At 37.3% G+C, this 26,941-nt stretch overlaps 1 protein-coding gene across 2 annotated transcripts in view; it reads left to right on the top strand.

Annotated features, from left to right (window-relative positions):
* Positions 1 to 26,941, top strand: part of Ctnna2 (catenin (cadherin-associated protein), alpha 2) — a 1,070,661-nt gene that overhangs the window by 986,599 nt on the left and 57,121 nt on the right. For both annotated transcript variants that reach the window (XM_005385453.2, XM_005385454.2), the window contains exons 13-14: positions 7,872 to 8,023; positions 20,689 to 20,802. In XM_005385453.2, coding sequence (XP_005385510.1) covers positions 7,872 to 8,023; positions 20,689 to 20,802 — 266 coding nt within the window. The remainder of the gene's footprint in view (positions 1 to 7,871; positions 8,024 to 20,688; positions 20,803 to 26,941) is intronic.

Raw genomic sequence — 26,941 nt, 5'->3', positions numbered from 1 at the left:
ACCTCACTTTGTTGTTGAACCCAAGCCCACAGTTCTTTCCTCAGTGTTCAGTAGAAGCCTGTCTGCTACTTGCCATACGAATTTTTCCATAGAACAGTTTACTATATGATAATTGGCTTTAATCATAAGAAGCAACCAAAAGAACAAAAGAAAAAACAAGAAAAAAAGATTAAAAGCCAACTCACTTTATATCTTTATCGCAGAAATGCCATGAGATCCTTTGCCATATTCTGTTGGTGAGAAGGTTGATAGGTTTTTCCAGCACAGAGAGAAGTAAAACAGAATAAAATACCTTTATTGTGGATGCAGAAAGACCAATGGAAAGAGAAAAATGTGGTCTCTAAAGATCTTTCGTGGGGTCCAAGGTTAAATAGCCCCAGGCTGGAAGTGGGGTTTGGAGGCACATCGCCTGACATGGCAGACCAGGATTGGGTGGGAGCATGGGAAAAGGGAACAGGATATTACCAAAAGGGAAGTAGGAAGTTGTAATATGACTCAGCAGAAGCAGGGCAGGGCTTAGCACATGGCCTTTAGTGGCCAGCACCATATTGGCTGGATACCATAGTGACTCAGCACAATACCACATGACCTCCAGCACCATATTGGCTGGGTGCCATAGCAACTCAGCAGAATTACAGCGGGCAAGAAACCAATCAAAGGTAATCACTATCATCAGCCTATATTCAGGTGAAGGTATTATGCAGAGACATATTCACCAGTAAACAAATCTCATCCGAGGAATAGCAGAACCTGCCTTACCACCCATAAGGATTTGTAAATGTTACAGATGGGAGACACAATGATAGTGAAGAGTCACAAAATTAGGAAAGAATATCAGGCTGTGTGCTCAAATATGACAATGTGGGCTGCACAGGGCTGTGTTTGATTTCTGGCACAAGGTGCCAATTCCCTTATGCAGTGGTTTCCAGGACACAAAAGACCCAGTGAGTCAAGATAGATCCATGCAGTATTGGCCAAGAGAGGACAAAACCATAGCAAAGCTGGGTAATGGGGAAGAAAAGGCCAAGACTGGCTCAAGGTGATTGGTGCAGTGGCTGGAAATGGTAGAGGAAAGACAGAGTAAGGAAACTGCATAGAGATATAAGACAGGAGGCTGATACACAATTCAAAGATCACAATGGATGTGTCAAGCAGAGGAAATAAAAGCTAATTCCATCATTAGAGAAAATTTGCATTTGCTTAGGTGTAGAGATCAAATGTTAATCTCCAAATCATAAGAGATAATATACAGCTAGTGCCGAAGAAAGGCAAAACAAGGATTGTGGTGCGTATATAAATTCAGAGTCAGAGTGAAAAGTCTGGGCAGTGCAGGAACTCCTGGCTTCAACAGACTTTCCCCACTTACACCTTGTAGGAAAGGTATAGCTGCTTCTCATGGAGGGTGTAGTTCTGTAATTACATAGAGGAATGAAATAGTATTCAAGAGACAGATATATTGGCCCATTTGATTACTTCATATCCAGTAGGTGAACCTCCCATACAAGCGACCTTGCAAAGATGAGGAATTCAAGATTTTGAAAGATCTCCTTGTGAAGAAATGGTGGAACCTTTAAAGATCTCTAATAACTTAATTCATGAGCATGGAGTTATTTACTAAAATTATTAAACTAATATAGAATGATGGCAAGCCTCTATGGGTTGTCCTCTGTTTTTGAAATGTGCAGGTGTGTCACAGAATCATGTTGGATCAGCTCCCACTTCTACAAGGATTGTGACTTAGAAAATCAGGCTCAACCATACTCTGTACAACTGGTTGTGCTTCATGGGTGTGCTGAAACAGCAAGGTACATCTGACACCTTATAAATGCCAGTCAGATTTCCCTGTGGGTAAACTTAGCTCTCCAGTGGTTTATATCATACTCTTAGTCACTGTCTCTTTACCTCTCCTCTACTACCGTAGGCTATCTGAATTATCCTTTGGCAAGATCTGATAAAAACTTATTTAGAGAAAGGATGCTTTATCTACAGAAAAAAATAGCAAATAGCCATTTTTTGGTATAGGGCAGTGGTGGTGAACCTATGGCACATGTGCTATAGTGGATATGATGGCCCTCTCTATTGGCATGCAAGCCAAGTTGCCCCAGGACCCAAGTACTGGATAACAGTTGTTTTTTATTTTTTTTTTTCTAAACCAAAATCTCGGTATTCACGTTTAATTGCAGTGTTGGCACTTTGCAATAATTAAGTGGATTTTAGGTTGCAGTTTGGGCACTTGGTCTCTAAAAGGTCTGTCATCATTGGTGTTAGGGATTCTGGAATCATCTCAGAATCTCCTCAGATTAATTATGTCTAGCCCCATTTACTCGGATAACACCTAATACTTTACCTAATTCCAGCTGCTGAGAGGCTTAATTAGTGCAATAAGAGGAAGAGTGCTGTAGTAATTCCTGAGCTAGAATGAGCCACAGTTCCACTGCAGTTCTGATACATTGTCTAATCAAGGATAGAATCCTGAGTCTTTCTTTGTTCCATGGTGAAGTTCATGCCAAAGATGCTTAGCAATTCAATGATTCGAAGCTCAGATTTCTCAAACATTCCTAGAGACTAATCCTAGAATGTCCATTAATAATTTCCTTAAGGACTTATAAAATGAATAAATTATCAAACCAATATGGAATGGTGGCTTGAAAAAGAGAGAATGTGAGCTATGATTCTACTCATTTGTCCCTGGAGTGTTTGGTGATGAACGGATTCTTTCCTTCATTCCATTCTTTTACTTCTCATATTTCTTTTCTCAAGTAGATTCTCTGTGTCAGAGAGTGACCAGGGTTTAAGATTCAAAGAAAGAAGAATATATGGGCTCTTTCTAAAACTGACTCATATGCAAAGCAGTTAACATACAGAAATGCCAGAGAACAATCCCAACACAGTGTTCCAAGTCTGCAGTGGTGTGTGTACCATTAAGACTCTATAAATTGCAAAAATAAAAAAGTCTGATTTGTGATGTCTAGGCATTAAGGAAGCCTTTGTGATGAGTAGTTAATTTAAATCCTGGAGATTGAAGATTGATATATTTCCTTCATAAGACCAAAGAGAAGGAAGTATATTTCAGTATGACAGAATAAGCTGTTCATGGACATGTTGGGATGCTATGTTTTGTTTCCATGTTGTATTTGAAGATATAGTCATGATTTGTTCTATTTGGAACCTTTAAATGTATGTAGAAATAGGTGGTAGCACAGAGAGATAAACTGTAGGTAAGTGTTCCATGGTTACAGTGTTACAAGATACATGATTTGTATCTTGTTGCAGAGGTGTTACAGTTTCCTCTGCATTGTGAGGAAGTCCTGACCTATGGAAGGCGGGAACACAGGCTTTTTAGAGGGTTGCTCAGAGGCAGCTGGGTTGACTGGCTGTTCCTCTGCATTATCTCTGGTTAACCTTGGATTATTCCCTCATGGTTGTTAGCAGTCCTTTTGGCACTTTAGCAGAACTTTTCATTTATTTAACTGACTCACACTGTGCTTGGAAACCTTACCTCTGAAGTCTCTCAAGAGAATTTGTTCCATAGCTTCCTCACCTATGGTTTAGGATCTTGATCAACAGTAGAATAATGTGACCTTGGTTTTTATATGCATACTTAACTCTGATTTCATTACTCTTGGAATGTCACTGGCCTAGTATGCAGCATGCATATAAAAGTACAGCTAGAATTTAAAAGTTTCTTCTCAACTTGACTAACCTGTTCAGGACAAGCTATTAAGGGCAGTTCAGCATTTCTGATAAATACTGGTAAATCGGCATCTACTTTTTGGATGCGATTCAGAAAATAGAAAAAAGGTTCTGTTTATATAATCTGATATCAGAAACCCTTTTAATGCATAATGTGCAAATTGCAAAAGCAAGGCTATGTTTTGTCCTAATTAGTGAGAAACAGAACAGTGTCATATTTGAAATAGTCTGAAACGTTTTCTATCTCAGAAACTTTTTCTGAGATAGAGAAATTTTGCTGAGATAGAACTCTTTCTATCTCAGAGTATTTTCTATCTCAGAACCTTTTTCTATCTCAGTTTTTCTATCCTAGTATTACTATTGGGGCATTAAGTATTTCAGCCACTATCACAAGGATAGAAGAATTCATAGTTAAACCCATACCTTAGGTTCTGGTATGAGAGGCCATTTATCTATACACATTTGTTTTTCTGATTTGCCACTCTTAAGAAAAATACAAAAGTAAACCAGGGAAGAGAGTAACAAGGTGAAAAGCAAAGCTCTGCTGGCTCAGGAGCAATAGCGTTGGCCAAGCCCTACACATATAACTCCTGAAAGTGCTTATAAACAAAGTAGGGCTCAATTCTTTTTTTTTTGTTTTTTTTTTTCCAGTACCAGGAATCAAACTCATGACCTTGCACTTGCCAGGCAGGCACTGTGCCGCTGAGCTAAATCCCCAGCCTGCTTATAAACAAAGTATAGAAAAAATATCTCCCATACCCACACACTGTTTATTTACTTTTTCTTAAAACCTTGATGGATTTCTGTTCCAGTATCTTCTTAAAAGGGCCTGATTTCTGCCTTCTCTGATAATGTCAGGTCAGTAACAGTGCTCTCCCATCCAGCCTCACAAGGGAGGTTCTGTGCTACTGCAAGTAGAACCCCCACTTCCTACCTCCAGGTTGGACAGCACCTCTCATGAAAATGCTTCCTTTAGGTTTGACTTTTCTTCTCTTTCCCTTGAGTATAGAACCAGGTCAATAGGTGGTTGGAGCAAGATTGCCTGTTACCCGTTACTGTTTCCTTTCATTTTTTCTTCAGGGTAACCTTGCACAGCCATACACCTACTCACCCCTTTAAACTCACAAAGCCTTAAAGCAGATGGAGATGTGTCCCTGGAGATAAGGTGTGGGAAGAAAGGGCAGCCTGAACCTGCTTTCTAGTTGGCATTTGTTAAGGTAGACTGTGAAGCACTTGACTGTAGACATTCTGAAGGACTTCTCACTTAATGCTATTGATCAAATTGGTTTCTATTCAGTTCTGTGCCATTTTGCAGAACATTGTTTTATTCTGAGTCCTGTTTCACAGTCCATTGTTCATTTCTGAGAATAATTTTTTAAAATATTTGAATTATACAATAATTCAAAGGCACAAAAGGAACAGAGACAAATATAACAAACAGATGCCTCTAGTTCCTACCTCAGAAGTACATATTATATTTAAGGTCATCTATTACATCCTTTCAGAAAGTAGGAGAACATGTTAAAATATGCTCAGTACTCTCTGTATTTTTAAATTTCTCAGACAAGTTCTGTTTTTGTTTGTTTGTTTTGCTGTTGCTGGTCAAACTTTCACCTCAGACTCATTTTATGACACTGGCAGTCCCCAAATTCCCATGCTTGGTCCCTCTTGATATATTGCCTATGAATCTGGAGTGAGTGCCTCCCAGAGGTTCCTTCTGAGGCAGAAGAGTCAGGATAAACCTGGGGTATCACTTGTTAAGAGGCTTATGGGAAACTAATTATTTTTATTCTCATATTTTGTATAATTTTCTTCTTCTTAACTCTGAGGATATGCAACCTAACATAGTTGTAGCTGTAGAGACACAAAGACATAAACACTCTTGTGATTCCAGGGTAGGGTTGCTCAGCCTGCCTAATGAGCATCTCTTTAGGAGTTCATATTTGGTCATATGATAGCTTAAATATACCCTTAATTTGCTGTTGAGGACTGGAAAGCTTCATTTCCCTAGATTTTGTCAAAATACCAAAATGATATCTATTTAATCTGGAGTACAAGTTTCTCCTTTGCCTACCTGCTGAGAAAAATTATTATTCAATTTGTTTGCCCCTCTTCACCACCCATATGAAATATCTCATTTGCACTGTTGCTTTGCAATTATTGGTGAAGTTAAGCATCTTACTGTATATTTATCAGTAATCTATATTTCTGTGAATACAGTGTGCTAATCCCTTGTCAGTTTTTCTGCTTCTTTCTTATTGATTTCCAGGTGTATTTATTCTCTATATGTGTAAGAGTGCTAATCCTTTATCACTTGTACAACAGGGGCAGGCAATCTTATTCATATATGTGCCACCAGATATTATATGAAATTGTGAAATCTTTGATGTCCCTACTTATGGCAGCTTAGCCATCAAATAGAACAGAATTAATAGGATTCAGAGGTTGCAGCTTAAGACAGGGAATTGGTAGTTTTATTTAAGGAAAGTATCCATCTCCAAATGTCAGATGAATACAAAGACACTTTCATGCTCAAAGAGGTCAATATCATTTATCTGTATTGTTCAGTCATGTAAAAAGATTTGTTCCCAATACAAAAGGATGCCTAAAAGAACTTGAGTTTAATGTGTTGGTTTTAGAAATACAGTTTTAAAATTTTATTTGTAATTGATATATAATCATTGTGTACATTTATAGTACCCAAACATGGGTGTAATGTACTGGTTTTAGAAGAATAGTTTTTTTTTTTTTTTTTTTACAATTCTACTGTAGGGCCCTATATAATCAATGCACACATTTGTAGACCCCAATGTGAAGTTCTGAGAAAGGTACACACAGTGTAATGATCAAATAAGCATAATAGCATACCAGTCACCTCAATTTTATTTTATTCATACTTATCTCAATAGCTCAGTATTCTCCAAACTCTTTCCATTTAAATGCAGCTTAAAATCTCAAATAAAAGTCATAATAATGCACCTGCAGAAAGGAATTCACACTATTTATGCTTTGGTTTTGATCATCTCTGTTGAAAAAATTGTTATTCTACGTCCCTCTAACCTCCCCCTCCTTTTATGTTTTAAATGTTTGACTTTTCCTGGTAGAAATATACTTTTCTAGGAGTGTTTTGTCTCACATGCTCTGACCCTAGAGAGTAAAGTAATTTAGCCGAGTTTCTCACACCAGGGATTAAAATGGATGTTACCGTCTCCAGAGAAGTTGAAAATGAGCATAAAGACAAATTGTGCATGAGAGTTCAGAAATGGAAATAGATGAATGATGTTTCTGTTTTATTGTCCTTGTAAATAAAACGCATTGTGCTTTTGGCTTTTGTTTGTCAATTGATTGTTACAAGAGAACAGTGGAGAAATTGAATTATAACTTTTGAGAGTCAGTGAGTCAGCGGCATTTTTAAAGTAGTTGGTGAACCATCCCAGACTTCCATTCAGTGCATTCTCCACAGACCTCCAGGGGGTGTGCAGGTGTTCCTGTAAAAGACAGGCAGCAGCATTTTCAAAACTTACCTGTGCATCATCTTTTACAACAAGTGACACTGACAAAATGGAATAATTTCTCTTTGACCTCGCCTGTCATCTCTTTCTGTATGTCTTTCTGCTGAGTACCTTGCGTTTTCCCTCTTTCCTCTTAGACAGCCCTACAGAGTCCCTCCATCTGTCACAAAATCCTCCCCAATCCCTGCATTCTGGACAAAAGAGGAATGGATGAGGTCATATTACTCTGCTGTTTGGAAGCTATGTGGGCAAGGGTCTGCTGTTCATGCACTATGACTCTATTTTCTGATATTTTAAAACTGTGCTAATGATTCCATTCAATACTGTGTATGCATCTCCTACTGAATCCAGAAGCAGGATCTGTGTATACTTTACAGAGAAGCAGGTTTGGAAGGGTTAAGAAAACTCAGCCACCATTTCAGTTGGTGAAAAGCAGCTGTAAAATTCAGGCTAGTTTATTATACATAGTGCCTAACTACCTTGGATGGCTTTCATGAGTCTTCTTGTTTGTAACCATGTTCCTCTGCTGGGTAAGGAACACAAAGATCCCTACGCTGAGCCCACTTCAAACTGGGTAGAAGGGCCCGCAACCCTGCCCAAGGGCTACAGTGAGAGATAGTAAGAGAAAACTGCTTCATCCTCTACTTTTCTCTTTCTCTAACCTAGTGATGCCACGCTTTGCTGAACAAGTCGAGGTTGCCATTGAAGCCCTGAGCGCCAACGTCCCTCAACCGTTTGAGGAAAATGAGTTCATCGATGCCTCTCGTCTGGTGTATGATGGCGTTCGGGACATCAGAAAGGCTGTGCTGATGATCAGGGTATGTGGATCCTCTTTAGAGCAGAACCCTTGATAAGGACCCCATACACTTGAGGTCTTCTTCATTTTTAATTGCTTGGTGTAACCTGGTAAGTTCTTATGCTCCTTATTTAGTCAGACCAGGTGGACTTTCTACTTGGAAAAGGATGAGTGATCCCAACAACCCTAAATTTGTACTCAGTTTCCTAAGGTGTAAGGCTCACCTACATTACTATATCATATATCTCATGTAACTTAGGCCCAACCCGGCCACTTTCTATTTGGGCTAACACTATCTTTTCACCAGCTCAGAGAATCCTAGGCTGGAAAGAAATAAAGATCATTCAGCTTAGTAGTGTTACTACAACCATAATATTACAGATAATTACTTTCTCCTTGTAAATGTGATTCAAATACTATAAATAAGGTTAGAGAGCTTTATGTCAAACTTCCCCCAGGTACCCATGTAACTAGGCTCCCTTCTTCAGAATTATGGTGTCAGGAATTTCTAAAACATTACCTAAGTAATTACATATAGCCTCAGAGAAGCACATTATAGTTCACTTAAAACTCATACTGTATTCTTTGTCTGAGGGACAGTTGGCTAAAATTTTTTCACAATTTGTAGTTTTTCTTTTTATTCTATTGGTGATTTCTTTTGATGTACAAAAACTTTTTAATAAAATGAGATCCCAGTTTATACTTTGAAGTATTACCTGTGCAGTTTTTTTTTTTTCAGGAATTCTCAGCCTACTCCTTTGTCTTCAAGATTTCCACCTACTTTCTCTTTCAGTAGATGTAGTGTTTCTGTTTAATATTCAGGTCTTTGATCCATTTTGACTTTAGTTTAGTGCATGATGATAGACATGGGTCTAGATTTACTCTTTGGCATAGGCAAAGCCAATATTTCCAGCACCATTTATTAAAGAGACTATATATCTTCCAGTAAACATGTTGGGCCCCTTTGTCAAAGATAAAGTGGCTGAGTGTTTTTGTAGTTGTGTCTGCATCTTCTGATTTGTTCCACTGATCCTTAGGTCTGTTCTTTATCAGTACCATGCTGATTTTATCATAGTAGTTTTGTAGTATAATTTCAAGTCAGGGATTGTGATGCCTTCTGCCTTGCCTGTGTTGCCCAGGATTACCTTTGCTATTTTAGGTATCTTCTGGTTCCAGATGAATTTTAGCAATGTTTTCTCTAGATCTTTGAGATCTACTAATAGTATTTTGATCAGGATTGCACTAGAGATGTATAACAGTTTTAGGAGGAAGACCATTTTCACCATATTGGCTCTTCCTATCCATGAGTAAGGAATATCTTTCCATTTTCTGAAATCCTCTTTAATCTCTCTTTTTTTTTAAAGTACTCTTATTTTCACTATATAGATCTTTTCCTTCCTTTGTTAGATTGAGTCCTAAGTATTTCATTTTTCTAGATGCTATTGTGAAGGGTGTGGTTTCCTCCATTTCTCTCTCAGTAAGGTTGTTGTTTGTGTACAGGAATGCTATTGAATTTTGATCATTGACTTTGTATTTTGCTGTGCTACTGCATTTGGTTATTTGAGAGCTTTTGGGGTCTTCTACATAGAGTATCATGTCATCTGAGAAAAATGATAATTTCTCTTCTTTCTTTCTTATCTTCATTCCTTTTATTTCTCTCTCTTGTCTAATTGCTGTGGCTAATGTTTCCAAAACTATATTGAATAAGAGTGGTGATAGTAGGCATCCTTGTCATGTTCCTGATTTTAGAGTGAAAGCTTTCAATTTTTGTCCATTTAATATGGTGTTAGCTGTTGGTTTGTCATAGATGGATTTTATCAGATTGAGGTAAAAACCATTTATACTGATTTTCTGTGGGGTTTTTATGATGAATTAGTTTTGAACTTTATCAAATGCTTTTTCTGCAGCTGTTGAGATGATCGTGATTTTTGCCTTTACTCTGTTGATATGGTGTATTATATTTATTCATTTGTGTATACTGAGCCATCCCTGCATTCCTGGGATGAATCCCACTTCATCATGGTATATAATCTTCTTGATTATTTTCTGCATTCTATTTGTTAGTATTTTTTTGAGGATTTTTGCATCTATATTCATTAGGGAGATTGGTCTGTAGTTTTCTTTTTTGGTTGGTTGTTTCTCTGAGAACATGTAAAGAATTTTTAAAAAATCAGACTCCCCAGATTCAAAGACCCAATCCAAAACTGGGCATCTGAGATGAGTACACACTTCTCAGATGAAGAAATGCAAATGGCAAATAAATATATTAAAAAGCGTTCAACATCATTGGTCATTCAAGATATGTAAATTAAAATAATACTAAGATTACATCTCACCCCAGAGAGAATGGCTATCATCAAGAAATCAACCAAGAACAAATGCTAGAGTGGCTGTGGGGAAAAAGGAACACTTCTCCACTATTGGAGGGATTGTCAACTTGTACAACCACTGTGGAAATCAGTGTGGAGATTCCTCAGGAAACTATGAGTACAGGTCCCATTCTTGGTGTTTTCCCCAAAGAATTAAAAATGTCATATCACAGCTATATATGTGTACCCATGTTTATTTACAGTAGTACAATTGGTAATAGCTAAATCCTGGAAACAACTCAAATGCCCATCAACTGAGGAATGGGTAAAAAAGATGTGGTATTTTTATACAATGGAGTATTACTCAGCAATAACGAAAGATAAACTTGAGGCTTTTATAGATAAATGGATGTAATTTGAGACCACACTCATAAGTGAAATAAATCAGATTCACATATGTAAACATAGTATTGTCTCCCTAGTGTAAGACACTGAAAAAGTAAATAAGATCCAAAAGGTACAGTAGATACTGTGAAAGGGAAAGAAACTGCTCAAAATGAAAGAACAGTTAGAATGGGGGAAAGGAGAAAAGAAGGTATATATATATATATGTGTGTGTGTGTGTGTGTGTGTGTGTATACACACACATACTAAGATAACCTACTAGTAATTTCTATTACTTCATTGAAAGGAACAGTTAGTATTTATATTGTTTGATCAATCTCACACATCTATATCTGGAAATCTGAGCAGCTACTTTGGTGATAAAAATATGCAATATAAAAATCATAGTTAATTTCCCTTCATTTAGTTTTGAAATTCTGTATCATTTTTTAAATTCTCTTTAGAACCAAAAAAAGAAAAAACTCATACTGTATCACTTGAAACTTGTTTTGTTCATCGAAAATATCCCTGAATCTATCTCTAAAACACATAGCTTACCTCATTCCATTTAATTGCTGTGTAATATTCCACTTTAAGACATTTCCTCTCCTTAGCAACAGTTTAGCATGGTAGGGTACAGTTTTTTCACCCTGGGACTCTTTCTTCAAATAAACTACTTATGCAGAACAGTAATTGGTGACACAGATACATTTACAGTTACTATGTTTGAAGCAGAGAGCAGGCATCTATTGTATTGATTTTTGTTATATTGAATGCAATGCACTTATAAGAGAAGTCAGATTTTAAGTTGAAAAAGTTCTAGGATAGACCTTAGAAAGCAAACAAAAGGACCAGAGATATAACTCTGTGGTACAGCGCTCACCTGGCAAGTACAAGGTCCTGAGTTCAATTCCCAGTACCTAAAAGAAAGAGCAAACAAAATACCCGGGTGAAATTAATTATTGCCTTAATTATATATTTCCCTTAGTCAAAGATATAGGTATTGTTATCTTTTCAAATGTTTCACCAGCCACTTCTAAATCCCTCAATAGCTGCAGCGACCTAATAGCTAATGTACTGGAGATGCCAGTCACTGACCTGTGCATGCGCAACACCCTGAGTTCTCTCTGAGACTGTTCAGTGAAACCATTCTATCTCTGTTGAGTTCGCAGAGGATATCACCTCTTAGAGAAATCATTGATATCTTCTTCAAAAACCAACCTACCAGCAAACCTTACAGTACAAGTACAACCACCTTCATTGTGTGTGCGTGGTCTCTTGGGTATTCAAAGAAGTATCTGTGAAGTATTGTTCTCCCTGGGCAATGCACTCCAAGTTCTTTGAGGATTTCAGATGTGGGGTAGATTTTTCTCCTGCTCCTGATGTTCTTGAAGCCATGAAATTCAGAATGGTCCCCTTTGACAGTCATATTCAGAGCATAACTCAATGCTTGAAGTGGCCCCAGAAGCGTGGAGCAGACAGAGAACCACCGGAAAGGCTCTTTTGTTCTTTATTGACATCTGTCTTGTTCTAAAATACCTGTCCTCTTCCACTTGAGAGCCCAGGCACCATCTTCTGATCTTGTCTTTAAGCCAGAAGTCTTTCATAATAATTCCATGCTCAATTCATAAAGGCAACAGAATTTGATAAATTCTGTTATATATTCTAATTATACTTAACAATATGGGGTTGAAATTTGGAATATGGAGACTGTAAATTCCTGTGCTTTTAATTTTCCCATTTTATACCTGCAATGCTCTGACCATCTTTCAAACTTGACTGAAGTACTTTCTCCCCACATTTTACCCTTCACAATAATACCCTTTTCTGTTAACCACCTATAACTGTTTCTGCTTATAATAGTATTTATTACACTATTTCCTTTCCTGTGTACTATTTTGTGTAGAATATGAAATTTGGGAAGGGAATAACTGTCTGTTTTCTTTTCCCTTCATTATAATGCTTTGACTTGCACACAGCAAAGTTTTCTATGTATTTGTATTTATCATGTATATATATGTGTGTGTGTGTGTGTGTGTGTGTGTGTGTGTGTGTGAGAGAGAGAGAGAGAGACAGACAGAGACAGAGACAGAGACAGAGAGATTATTTTGAAGATTGGAAGATGACAGAGAAAAAAGATACGAGAATTGAAAGAAGGAAAGAATTGACAGTCTTTTAAGATCATAACAAATTATATCATTTCCTCCATTACATAGTAACTTGTAAAATAAGGTAATAGAGCATGAGAGTTATGTTCTCAAAGCATTTGGCACTAAACCCCACTATAATCCTCAAGACATATTCCCTCTCTTGCCATTTTTCTGCTTTGTTAGCCTTCATATTCTTGTGACAGCCATTTATCTGAGAGGCTTAGGAAGTTTATAGCTATCATTCATTTATTTATTCATGAGCTGTAAAAAAACCCCACAATTTTAGATAAAATGCCATATCGTTGTCACATGAAGTGTCACTTCTCCATCTCAACATTTCGAGTGCTTTGATCAGATGGATTTCTCACCACTTAAAATTTAGGAAGAAAGAAATGTACTGTATGTGCAAATTGTTATTTTTAAATCCTTTTCCCTTTGGCACCCAAATGGCTTCATGTTGTAGTTAAATAATTTCTTGGTTTCTTCTCTGAATACAACAATTAAGTGTACATTACATACAAAAATTCCATTGTACAAAACCAGGAAAGACTGTTAGGCAATGGGACCAATTTCTTTTCCAGCACACCTGACTGTGTCCCTGGCCGAAGTATTGAGTGCATATTGAAAAGGAAAGAAATCTCCTATTTAACAAATGAGATACAGAAAGGACCTTGAAGGGTCAAATTGTCCGTCAACTTCCCTTTGGCAGTCAATACATATTTAATGGGAACCTTGGTATCTGAGCGCCCCAGGCCAGCTCCAGGCAACCGTCTGAAGTAGACAAAGCTTACTCTGTGTTCTCCCCTCACCTTCCAGGACAATACTTCTCACTCAGGTCTACACTTCCCCTACTTCACAAGCCTATATTTCGTATGCTTCTTGCTGAAGCTTGTGCTGTGTAGTCCATCAGATTCTTAGAAGTTTTCTGATTATCCTTATGGAGTAGTTGGAAAATGAGTAGGCAAACCTGGCAGACCAATGTGTAAGCAAGTCTCATCAACTGCAATGGCTTTATAAATTTACTGTGAACACTGAATTACCAAATACTGTATTACTGTTCCTAGGAGAAATACAGAATGAGGCTCCTCTGAGCCTCTGGTTATATTTTCATGGACTGCTCAACACACAACCCTGTTTCATATGTTTTGTTTAAAGACACTTTATTTAATGTGTATTATTGATAAACTAACATTATCTCACAGCCACTTGCACTAATTATACTGGACCAAAGCTTATCCAACCTAGGTGAAGGGCATGCCATGCTACTGACAGTTGAGGACACTAGACAACAAACAGTTCACTGTTGTTCTTGGGGACCATTTTATGAAGAAAATTATCAACCAAAAGCACAAAGACTGTGACATTAAGTAGGTCATGTAAAGGACACTTATTTACAGCATGAAAGCTTAAATAAGAAGGCAGAGCACTGTGTTTGATTGACATTAGCTGAAGGAATGTGTGTGGGGTGATAGAAATTTTTTACACTCTCCTGTGGCTCTAAATAACTACAGAACCACCGTGAGCATTGATTTTGGACATTAGAAATAAATTTTAATAAGGAGACAAACTCACAGACAAGGAATCTGTATTTGAAGAAATAATGAGGAGCACGTATGCATTTAAGATACAAAGAGTTAAAGAGTTGGTACTGGAAATTAAGATAAGTGGTAAGGTAGAAGTAGTAGTACATTGATATTGAGGCACCTAGATTGAAAAAAAATCACTGCTTCTCCTAACAGTAACCCAGAAACAGCTGCAGTGCTATCTCTGCACTGTTGCTAATTGAAGCACATTAATTTGGTTAGATGTGATGCTTTCAAAGGCAGGGAAAAAAGTAATAGGGTCTCGGACAGGGTTCAAATGAAGGCCTGTGCTGCAATTTCATATCTCCCGAACTTTGCAACCAGGTGCCCTGGAACGTTGTAATCTATTTTAAAATTTCAAGAGTAATAGATAGAAATCTCTTACCTTCATGTGAAATGTTAGCTGGAGGTAGTTTCAGGGTTAGACATCAAGTTGACACATGATTTTTGACAATATGGTGTTGTGAAGCTGGGCATGTGGTGATCACTGTGGAATAAGACAATTTTAGGACTCAGTAAGTGTCCATTTGATTCCATGGTTTGAGAAGTAGTAGTGCGGTGTTTGTTAGATCACAGAAATAGATAAGTTGAGTGAACTAAACTGTTCAATCAGCAGACCTATTAATGATTGTGTTTGAAGGCTACAGGCATTATAAAAACATTACTGAAACCAAGAGGAGTCTGTGAAGAAGTAAAGTTTGGAACTGAGAGTTTAACCAACCCAGGGGTCATCTGTATGTTAATTACTTTCTCTGCCTGTCACTTTCCTTATCTATAAATGGAAACAAATATTCCATAGTCAATAAAGGACCATCACAGATGTAGAACTTGGGAGTTTTCTGAGAACTATTTCTTCTCCTCATGCTGCTGGATTGAAGGTTATCTTTATGTAATTGACTAGTGGATTTACATTTAAGCAAGTCAGTCATTTAAAAATTGTAGAGTATGGAGTCAGTATTTGCCACAACTAGAATAAATGGAATTAAGATGTGTCAGGTACATGTATCAACTCCATAAAAGGAGTGTAAGGATTTTGTACTGTGAACATGTACTAGGAAAAAAGAAAATAAAAGGTTGAAAGAACTAGAAACTATCTTTGTGATACAATCTTACGTAATATAAGTTGTCATGTAGTAATCAATGTGGTTGGATTAGAGTGCTAGGTTATTTTTGTTGTTGCTGTTAATTAAAAATAATCTAGTATTTTTAAAGTATTAATTCAGTTTTCATCATTCAACTAACAGATATTTGTTGATTGAATGCATAACTAGATGCCCCACACTGTTGGAGGAGCCCTACGTTCAGAGGTGAACAAAGTAGACCAAAGTTCCTGTCCTCATGGAATTGGTATCACTCTGGTAGGAGCTAGAGAATAAGCAAGTATGTATAATGCTAAATATGTGCTCTGGGGAAAAGCCCAGTAGCACAGAGGAGAGAGACCTCAGGCTGAGCATGAATTTTATGAAAGATGGTAAACGTTTGGGTAACATTTGAAGACTTGGAGAAAAAGGAGTGAATAAACAATAAAGTTTTGAGGGTAGTATGTTTCAGACAAATGATGACTACCAAGGCTGGGGTGTGGAGCTGGACAGGAAGCTGAGGGCCAAGATGAACTAGATATAGCTATTGGAGGGTTATGAGAAAGGGAATAGCATTAGCTTATTTGTTAATAGGACCATTCCAGCTATGCTCTTGAGAATATAAGGTAGGGGGCAGAAATCAAAGTAAGGAGAATAATTAGGAGGTCTCCAGAGTAATTCAAGCTACAGATATAGTATTTGTGGCCAATTGGTGTTCAAAGTCAGCTGACTTGCAGGCAGGGTTGCATGACAGGGGCAACATAGAGGAGAAACAGTCCATGGCAAGCAGGCAAGTGAGAGCAGATTAGCCCTCCTTCTGTCCATCATATTTATGTACTGTACCTACCCTAGGCAGACATAGCACACCCTTATTGCTAACCAGAATCACGCCAAATTAATCAGTGGAGTGAATTAGTAATGACACAATGGGCATAAATTGATGAGAATAAATTGCAGATTTACAGGACAGAAATTTTGGCAGCTAAACATTGTTATGGTTTTTGTCTGTATGTCAAGCCTCCTGCGGCCCTGGGGCAGGCTATTAGAGTTTGAATATGGGTGTGAGAGCTACACCCGCCCTGGGGTGGATAGTTTGCATATGTAAGGTAGAGGATGAAGTGCTTGGGTCAATCCTCCTCCATTCCGCCCCGGTGTAAGTGAGTTGTTGCTTAGCTGTGGCTGCCGTCCTGAGATACAGCCCTCTGCCACGTGTCACTCTGCCTTATAATCGCCAAGTATGGATTAAAACTTCCACGAACTGTAAGCGAAATAAACCTTTCCTTCCTTAATTTTGGGCGTCAGGTATTTTGTCCCAGCAGCGAGAAAAAAGTAACTAAGACACACACCTTTGATTCCACTACCACACACTCTAAATCCAGCCATCTCCGAAATGCCCCAACTGCCATGACTGCGTGAGGCTTTGGGAGGACATCCAGAAGTAAGCCATAAGTAGTGACAATTGTAGAGGTTGAATACAAGAAGCTTATAGATTGGTCCTGTTCTGCAGCTAATGCGTAGTGTGTCTCTGGACAAGAAGTAATCTTGGGCCTCTGAAATGGGCATAAATTGATGAGAATAAATTGCAGATTTACAGGACAGAAATTTTGGCAGCTAAATGCTTTGTACCATTTTGCAGATTAGATCCAACACCACAACCCGATAGAGAGTGGTAAATTACGGAAAGTGATTTTTATTGTAAAGAGATCTCTCTGGGAGCACCTCAGAACAGAGCTGAGACTTGATCTTCTATCGATGGCTTCATTCCAGTGAGATGTACATATAAAAAAAATTCTTTACCTTCCAAGACAAATCTGATCTCTCTGGTGCCTTTTGTAAACAATCTCTAATTTTGTGTGTTTCCTTTAATATGTGGAAGTCTTTGAAAAACAAATATTCATACTTTTAAAATTGAGTAATTAAAATAACAGCATGAGTAGGAGACACATTTACATGCAATTAGCCAACTATACAGACACAGAACTATTTATATGGATAGTTTGGGTGGATTTTTTGCATCTTTCTAGCACATGAAACTTACCCATGTTTGTGGGTAATTTTGAGGATTAAGAACATGGACTCTGGAACTCTCAGCTTGTCCCTCAGTTCTGTCGCTTGCTGAGTGTGACACCTTAGATCTTTTGCTTAATGATGTTGAGCCTGTTCATACATCTGCAAACCAGAGATTACAAAAATGTATTTCATTAAGGATTAAATTTTTTATTTGAGCTCCTGTCCCAGTGGGTGGTAAACAATGATTGCTATTGTAGTTATTAGATGTTATGTTTTATTGACCATACTAATTATCAGTATCACTTATAAATTTAGTTCATTTTGAAAGCTTGCCCATATATATATATATATATACATTTAAATATCCTGTGAAGCAGGCAGAGTAAATAGCAATTACAATCTCCATCTTACAGGTGAGGAAACCCAGAAACAGCAAAACTAAATGACTTGCTAAAGACATAGGTGTGAATAGCAGGGCGGAGCCTAAATCACTCAAGTCCCCTGGACTCACATCCACTTTATTATTTTTGATTTAAAACATTTTCTCTACTTTGGTTCTGAGGCCATTGCTGCTTGAAGGAAGCTCAGCGTTATGAGCCTTTCGTTGCTGGTTTGGGTTTGTCACTGACCCATGTTCAATGCACAGATCACTGAGATATTTGGACACAATGCTATAGGACCTGTCATACTCTGCTTCTTTTCTGTCCGGTGAGGTTTTTTATTTTGGTCTTCTCTCTCCCTTTCCAGAACTAATGATGAAAAGTGCTTGCAATCTTGTCATCTCGTCTGTCAGCAGAATTTACCAACTTGCTATAATTGTTTCTCAGTACATTCCAGAAGAATGAGCAATAAGCAGAGAACATTATCTTTGTCCACAATAAAAATATGACCAGTGCTTTCAGTCAGGCTCTGCCTACTCCAACCTCTATTTAATTAATAGAATATTGGAACAAAAACTCTTTTCTTTCCCATTCTGTTAATATTCCTCTGAAAGAAAATTGAACATGTGTAGATGATTGAGAGAATATTAATAAGGTTGATGGTGAAAAGAAGAAAAAAAATGAGTGATGTGCTAAACTATGGAAACTTACTAGGCATAATGGAATACTGTCACAAAGCATCCCATTTTATTCCTGTATATCCAATCTCAAGGCTTCATCAATAACCTCACCTAATTGCATGGAGGTAGCCAAAGGGATCAGAACAATAAAAACATGTCCTGGACGAAGACCAGGCCACTGTACCCTCTCTACTGCTGGTGCTTGTGGTCTTTTCTTTTGAAAGGCTGAGCACTGGAGAAGTTTTTGGTGACAGCTGCTCTGCAAATCTCACACCGCTCTCCCCTGTGGTTCTTCTGTGCCATCTTCACTATTTCATGAGCATGTCCTCTTAGGGCTCAGTGAGCATAGTAGTTTAGAGTACACACTTGAAACTGCCTGACATAAAATTCTTTGTGTAAGTCATAAGACCTCATGCCTCAATTTATCTGTCTGTAAAATGGAGGAAATGGCATTGACATCATAGGAATATGAAGAAATCTTTCTGAGTCAGTGTGTATAAAGCATTTAGAGAAAACAGTGACAGACACTTAATAAGCAATCAATGCTTATTATTTGGTATCACTGCTTTTTTACTCCATGCCTCATAGATTCATTTTTATCTCCCTCTTTGTGTGTGGTCCTGAAGCTTCAACCCAGGGCCTTTGCACTGAGCTACATCCCCAACCCTTTTATTCTTTTAAGGCAGGGTCTTACTAAGCTTCTCAGACAGGACTTGAACTTGAAATCCTCCTTATAGCCATGCTGGGATTACAGGCATGCCTACCATCATTGGCTTTCATTCATATGTTTTCTCTAGCAAACCTTATGTTCATTTAACCATAGAGTAAGCCATTTATATGACATACATGATGTTTTATAGTTCTAGTTGTTACCTAACTTGTAATATTTAAAAAAGCCTGTACACACAGAACCACCAACACCATTACAACAACAAATAAAGTACAGAGTATTTGGAGTTAGGCATACTTGTGTGCTTAAGTCTAAATTCTGGTTCTGTTGGTAACTAATTCAGGGACATGGGTCACACTGCTTAAATTCTTTGAACAATGTTTTTCTCATCTCTAAATAGAAAATGTCCCCTCTATCACTGTGCTTCTTTGAGTGGAGCTGATATTATATATGGAAGAAGTTTACATCCTTAGTGGATGGTCAGAACATTGGCATCCCAGTTCATGAATACTTTTGTTTGTAAACAATTTGGTTTATAAGCAGAAGTGTTTGCCAACTCTGCATCAGGCGGCAATCATGATTGCAGCCATATTTCATGTACAAACATGAACATGTACATCTTTTCCCAAATTGTTGAATCACTTATGTTTGTGAATTGAGGCACCATTGTAATGTGTAGTTTCATTTAAAAATATTGTTGACTGAATGTATTACAACATCCAATGTAATAATGATGGCAATTTTTTAAATGTCTATTTTGCGTGAGATTATTTTATATGTAGTACATTACTTAATCTTCTCCACAGTAATGGAGGTAGCTATTATTATTAGCAGCAATTTACAAAGGAGGGAGCTAAAGTTCAGAGAGGCTGAGAAGTTCACCCCTGATACTCAGACAGTCCTGACTGGAGAATCCACTGAAATCTTTATACTTCAGGGTTTAGTGACCATACCAGATATTCCAGGACTTCTAACCATTGGCCTGAAGAATATCATTTCTTTTCTTTATTGAGAAAAAAAGGACTTAGACTAGGGTAAAAAGGGCTTTTTTGAAGAAGAATAGGTTTAAATTTATTTTTTGTGGTTACTTTTTATGTTACAATAGATTTAGTTGGCTGCAATTAATAACCAAATATAATTTTTCTTAAAATCAGAAAGCATTTTACATCAAGAATCAAACTCAGACTTGCTACACCTGTAGAAAGAAATGATAAGGAAAATGGATTTTCAGAAAACAAGTAAATTAGAGCAGCATGATTTTCAGGATTTTTCCAGTCAATTTTCCGTCACACAGCTTTTACTATACATAGGCCCCTACAGGATCTGTCCAGGGTGCTATTTTGCCTTCGCAACGAAGAAATATGTGGATGGGGGTGGAAATTATCACTTCCCAAAGTCTTTACATTTTTGTAAAAGTTTTCTCTTTTCCTTTTGATATTTAGACTCCGGAGGAGCTAGAGGACGATTCTGACTTCGAGCAGGAAGATTATGATGTGCGTAGCCGGACAAGCGTTCAGACCGAAGACGACCAGCTTATTGCTGGCCAAAGTGCACGGGTGAGTGGATCCTGAGAACTCTGGCTGAGGGCACAGGGTCTGTGCTCACCGAAATGGTTGAGAAAATTTCTCAGTGGCAGAAGTTGGGACTCAAGAGATTTGATGAGGCAGGAAACAGTGCTCTCATCTGGCGTTGTCTGGCGCAATTCTCATTTTACACAGTGAAGCTGACCACTAGTAATCCTGATTGTTTTTAACTCTCCTCTTTATCAATTACTTGAAACAGCGGCTGTATCAAAGCAAACTTTAATATGTGGAATGGATTTTATTGGGTTGGGCATCATGATTAGATAAACAGAGCACATGGCTTACACTTTGTATGGCAGACTCACCTTTGCTCTGATTCACATCTTTAAGCTTGTTGACACTATAAGAAACAATGAGATATCAGGGTACTGCTTTGTTCAGTGGTTTATATCTCCATGCTCTGCGCTAGGCTCCATGATACTCGAGAACACATATTTCAAGGTCATTAAGTACAGAAAAGCACTGCCCCCCACTTAGCTACCTTTGCTAGAGCTAAATCTTCTGCCATGTGTTAGATAAATAAATTTAAAAATCACAGAAATATGCCAGCTCTTTATAAATGCTCCATGACATGGTCAACCTACATAAATGGTCTGAAGAGAAACCTGGTTTACCTGTGTCTCCTGCAGGATAGATATAAGTACTCAAGCAGGCGGTAGGAGATGAAATCCTTACAGATTACATAAGAGGATGATATTTCCTTCTCCTTAAAGTCCAAGTTTCCATGGAGCAAAAACAATAAAATTACAGAATACCTAAGAATTAAATAGTCTAATCCTCTCTATAGAGAACAAAAGATAATTATGAACAATGAGGTTGAAAAAGGGTAATAACTTAGAATGAGGATTGGGAAAATCACACACTGTCTTAGCAATTATAAAATGAACTAGAGAACAACCAACCAAAGATTAAAATGAAAAGAACTCAAAGATAATGTTGAGTGAAGAAAGACATTTCACCTAAAACCTAAATCTAACTTCCTTTATGTGTGTTATGCTCTAATATTCTCACCCCAAATCACATGATCTAGATGATGTACACGTACATTGATAGGAGAAATGAGAAAGTAAAAACTGACATTAAAAACATGGTAGATTTGATTTTAGACAAATTTGGAATTGAAGTATAACACCCAGACATCATCATCTGTAAAATGTGAAAAATAGACTTGATAGTATTCTTTTGAGTAATACTTAATATTTACAAAATAATAGGCATAATATTTACTATGTAAAAAGTGCTGAAGAAAGGACAGCTCTGATAATCCTCATCCTTTGGAAAAGAAATCCCTTCTGATCACATGATGGTGAAGTTGAAAATATATGAAAGTGTATAGGGCCCCCTTGCTTCAAAATTCTTGGCAGACTGTATTATCTTCCCTAAATATTAAAAATTGGGGTGGTTATTAAAGAAGAGTCTTTCTGAGAATGTGCTGGCACAACACCAAGTAATTGTATCAGGCAAGTCAAATTAATCTTTACAAGGAAGAAAAAGCAGGCTTTTTATGTCAGTGACAAAGGGTGAATTTAAATCATTCATCCAAACATTTATCAATTCAAAGTTCATTTCACTCCCTGACTGCAAGTCAGTGTAAGCAAAGCCCCAGGTCAGCTGACTCTTTTTTATCAAGGACCAAGGTGTGTAATATAACCCTCACCTTGCTTTATGATATCCATCCTGTGCAAGCGACACAACTGGTCCACAAGGAAGACGAGAGGCCCAACACATTTCCATTTCATGTTTTCCACTTGTGTCGGTTCTCAAGGCAATGATGAGGAGGAGAACAAAATTCAGTTGATTCCCAATGTTTATCACTTTGTATTTCTTCATCCTGTTGTCTTTTCTTGAAAGTTTTTTTTTCAACATGAATTTTGAACATGCTTCACAACATGAAAGAACAAAATGCTCTAATAATCCAGCACTTGATAATTTGTCTTGAAGGTCCATCATGTGACCCATGTGATTAACTTGCAGCAGACAGCAGGACTTATTGAGCCAGCCTGCTGTAGCCTGTAATTATATGATAACAAATCAGAGGCCTGGAATTATGGCTGTTAAGTTAGAAATAGGAGGGAGCACTGAATTGCTGAGATGATAGATGGCTGAACTTTTGATTGGCAAAATGTGATAAACTGGTCAAAACTGTGAAGCAAGTAAAATTTGCCTTTGACATAGGGATTAGGTCTCTACAGCAACCAGTTCTCTGTACTAATGGCCATGTTTTGTACTCTTACTTGGAGAAGTTTTTCTCTCAGAAGATGGCATATTAAAGGCACTTTAGAATGGGAGCTAAGCTTTTACTACTTTCCTCCAATATTGCTCTTAAATTCTAGAATTAAGCTATTTATTTCCTTTGTATATGCCTGACTGCTGCTTATCTACAAGTTTTGAGAAGGAGTGAGAGAAGGAATAGGAATGGAAATGGATAACGTGGTGGTAATCATAATATATGAAGGTTCTTCTCCTTTGATTTTGGGCACAGCACGTTGTAAACTTTCTTCACAGGTTGACAGTTAAAATTGGTGAGTGACAATACTTAGATACTTAATCTGGGTGATAGAATATATTACTTCGAGTCAGAAAGCCCTGATTTTATAATATGGTCTTGGTGAACTTGTGTAACTTCAAGACAACTTGAACTATTTCATTTCTTATCTCCTGGTATATGGAAGGGGGAAATGTGGGGTTTTTTAAGCCTCATGATAACAGTGTTATGACAGAATCGATCCTATTACTATGCAATGGTTATTAAATTGATGATGAAGATGATAGTGGTAATGCTTGCCTGTCTGACCAAATGACTTACCTAAAAAAGCTGGAGAACTCAGGCAATCATGGGAGTTTTTCTTAAATTAATGGGACAACCAACTCAATTTTCCAGTTCATGTCACAGTCGGAAACTAGTAAGAATCAAAGGACCCACTCATTAACTGCTTGTGTTCATTATCCTATTTTAAAACCAAGTTAGCAGAAATGGGCACACTGGGTTTTAGCCCTTCAATTATTATGTATAAACATTCTTGTTCTTGAAGCTTTTATGATAGACTCTCGCTCTGTATCAAAGATAGGAACTCCTGTTTGTTTGGGTCCTCTATGCTTCGAAAGTAGATTTCTCCTGGACATTGTAAAAGTAACTATAGCCAGTGCTCCTGGAGTTTTAGGTTGAAGAATAAATTTAGAATCTCTTTAACGATCGCTGACTTATGTAAGTGATTTGCACTTTTATTTTAATAAGTAGAGTTTATTTCATTGATCACAGCAAATGGTTGGTTGTTCAGAGGATAGAATGGAAGCGTGGGAGGAAGGGTAGGAATAGGAGGTTTTAATTGCTGATGTTCCCAGTTTGGATTCCATATGAAAAGTCTGAAGATTGTACTTGGCTAGAGTGGATAGAAGCAGGAGAAACTCTGAGACTCCCCTCAGGGATCACATCTCAACAACAAAAACACTGATTTGTTTCCGTTTCTTTTGGGCATGAAAATAAATTTCCTCATGTTCCCTTGGCTTGAGAGAATAAACAATTTCATATTACACACTTTATATTAAAGGTGATTTTAATACAGACAGCCTCTAGTTTTTTCATAGCAAGAATGGCGTTAATGTGTTAACGTTTCAAACTGCTGAGTTATATTGATAAGACCTAATTAAAAGTCGTGTTGAATTTTAATTTGATTAACTTGCAAATTTTGCAGTTTGTGATCTACTGTTTATAGATAACCTTTTTTTAAATTCCAGTTTCAGAAAAGGTCAATTATGAATTTTTAAAAGCCAAGAGCATTTTAAGAATATTTAGGAAAAGACTTCTGCTCACTGATAACTACGTAAGAAGAAACAAATGTAACTATACTTGCACCCAAGTCATGTACGGTTAAGTGCATTATGTGGGATGAGTACCCTGAGACTTGAAGTAACATCTTCCTTTGCAAATCTGTTCTGAAGGGGCCAGTGATTCATCAGAATTTTGTCTTCTGAAAATGTTTGTCAAATCTGTCAGCTTTTCCTGAAATATGTTGATACAATGGTCAGAAAAACGTTTAAGCGGTCAATCACAAGGTGTTTATTGAGTTTCTGCTCTAAGCTGGAGATGGGAAGTCCTCTACCTTAAGGAAGCACATAGAGAAATCAAATAAAGGGCATTGATAAAATTAATCACAAAGCAAAGCAAGGTAGTTAACATTCAAGTGCTAGATTGTATAGTGGAAACTCAAGGGTTATGGTTGTCAGAGAACTATATACCTTTCAGTGCACAAATTCACATTTTGGGGACAATGAAAGATGCATTTTTCCCTCTTGAAGCTGGATATAGAGTGTAGAGTCTTCTAGTAGCCCTGAAGATTTGTTTTATAGAGAAGCACCTAGCAAATAGATTCCATGCTGGTAGCTTAGGACCTGTATAATCTAAATAAAATAGGATTAGCTCTTTTGTATAGGAGGAAAAATGAAACTAGTAATTCATTAGAGAATTGCCCAAGAATATATCAGAGAAAAAAGTATATATTTAGTTTCTTCAGAACCAGTCCTATTGAAAGTGCAATGAAACAGCTGCCTTGTTATTAATACAGTACCACCAAAGTGTGTTTATGTCCAACTGTTTATATTATGTGCACTTTATAATAAAGTTTATAAAAGTATTCTATAATATTTTTCTCAATGTTTTAGTTTTTAACTTTGTATTTACCCCAACTTGGGTTTTAAATATTGGTTAAAATTACACACAGAGACTCAAACTAAGGAGCCACACATATACATGCATGGGAATTAGTAAATGTGAGTGGGTATTAATAAGACGATGTACCATCCGGACAGCTGCTAATCTAAGGACAGATTTATGGAACTCAGGCAAAAGCATTCCTTGCTCTGGGCATATTAAACCCCAACACCAGCATGCCCAGCCCAGTGGGCAACTCTGGTGAATTCAGTGACCCTTGCCCCACAGGGCTGAGTGCCCATGTACAGAGAATAGGTACTATAACCCTGCATGTTTCTGCACAATGAAGAATGGTATTAACTGAGTTTAAAGTCTATTTTTACAACTAACAAATTGTGTGGTATTAGTAAGTAGCTTACTTTCTCTTGGTTTAGATATTATTATTATTAAAATGACAATGATAATGTTTGAAAGAAGTAGTTTATTTGTTATAAGTGAATACAATATAGTTCTGGTAGAAATGTGTATATCCAAGGAATCATGCTAGCCTTCTATTTATAGTTACATAAACTAATATATCGTATATTTCCAATAAGTGAGGGGTAAGTAGAAATGACAATTAATGGCAGAAATTTTGATATTATCCTGTAAGTAATAATATCAGGTATTCTTACTTCTATTTTTTGGTTGGAAAAATATATATTTTAAAATTTGATTTGCTGTCTATCATAATTTTGAGCAATTATTTACTATTCATATATATATATATATATATATATTTATATATATACATATTTTTTTGTTTGTTTGTTTTTTCTCCGGTACCGGAAACAGAACTCACGACCTTGCGCTTGCCAGGCAGGCGCTTTTGCCGCTGAGCTAAATCCCCAGGCCCCCTGGAGGATATATTCTATCAAGTAACTTGAACATTTAATGGTTGAGTACTCACTCAGTTATTGCTCCTAAGGGAAAAGCAGGGTTACGTTCCTAAGAGTTGCAATTCACGAAGTTTTCTCCATCTAATCAGTATGTAAACATATTTAATGGACACTTCTTATTTTATATTTCTGATTCATTTTGTCTTATTCTGTATCACTGACTCATTAACATTAAACTCAAGACCTACAACACTACTGCATGGCTAAATGAAGATATCTAAAACATGTATTTTCTCCCTGAGTCATATCACAGCCTGCTTGTGCTTAAGGACATTAGCAAGCCCTCAACACTACACCTGGGGGCCAGTTTGAAAAGCAAAGGCACCAAAAAAGAAAAAGCTATGAAAAGTGTGGTACTAAATAGACGGTATAGTGGCAAACACCTGTAATTCCAGCACTTGGGAGGCTGAGGCAGGAGAATCCCTATGAGTTTGAGGCCAGACTGGGTTACATAGTGAGTTCAAGAACAGCCCAGGGGCTGGGGATTTAGCTCAGCGGCAAAGCGCCTGCCTGGCAAGTGCAAGGT

The sequence above is a fragment of the Chinchilla lanigera genome, unplaced genomic scaffold (assembly GCF_000276665.1).
Source record: "Chinchilla lanigera isolate Chin_1 unplaced genomic scaffold, ChiLan1.0 scaffold00023, whole genome shotgun sequence".
In the NCBI taxonomy this organism is placed as follows: Eukaryota; Metazoa; Chordata; class Mammalia; order Rodentia; family Chinchillidae; genus Chinchilla; species Chinchilla lanigera.
This window is presented reverse-complemented; position numbering and strand designations above follow the sequence as displayed.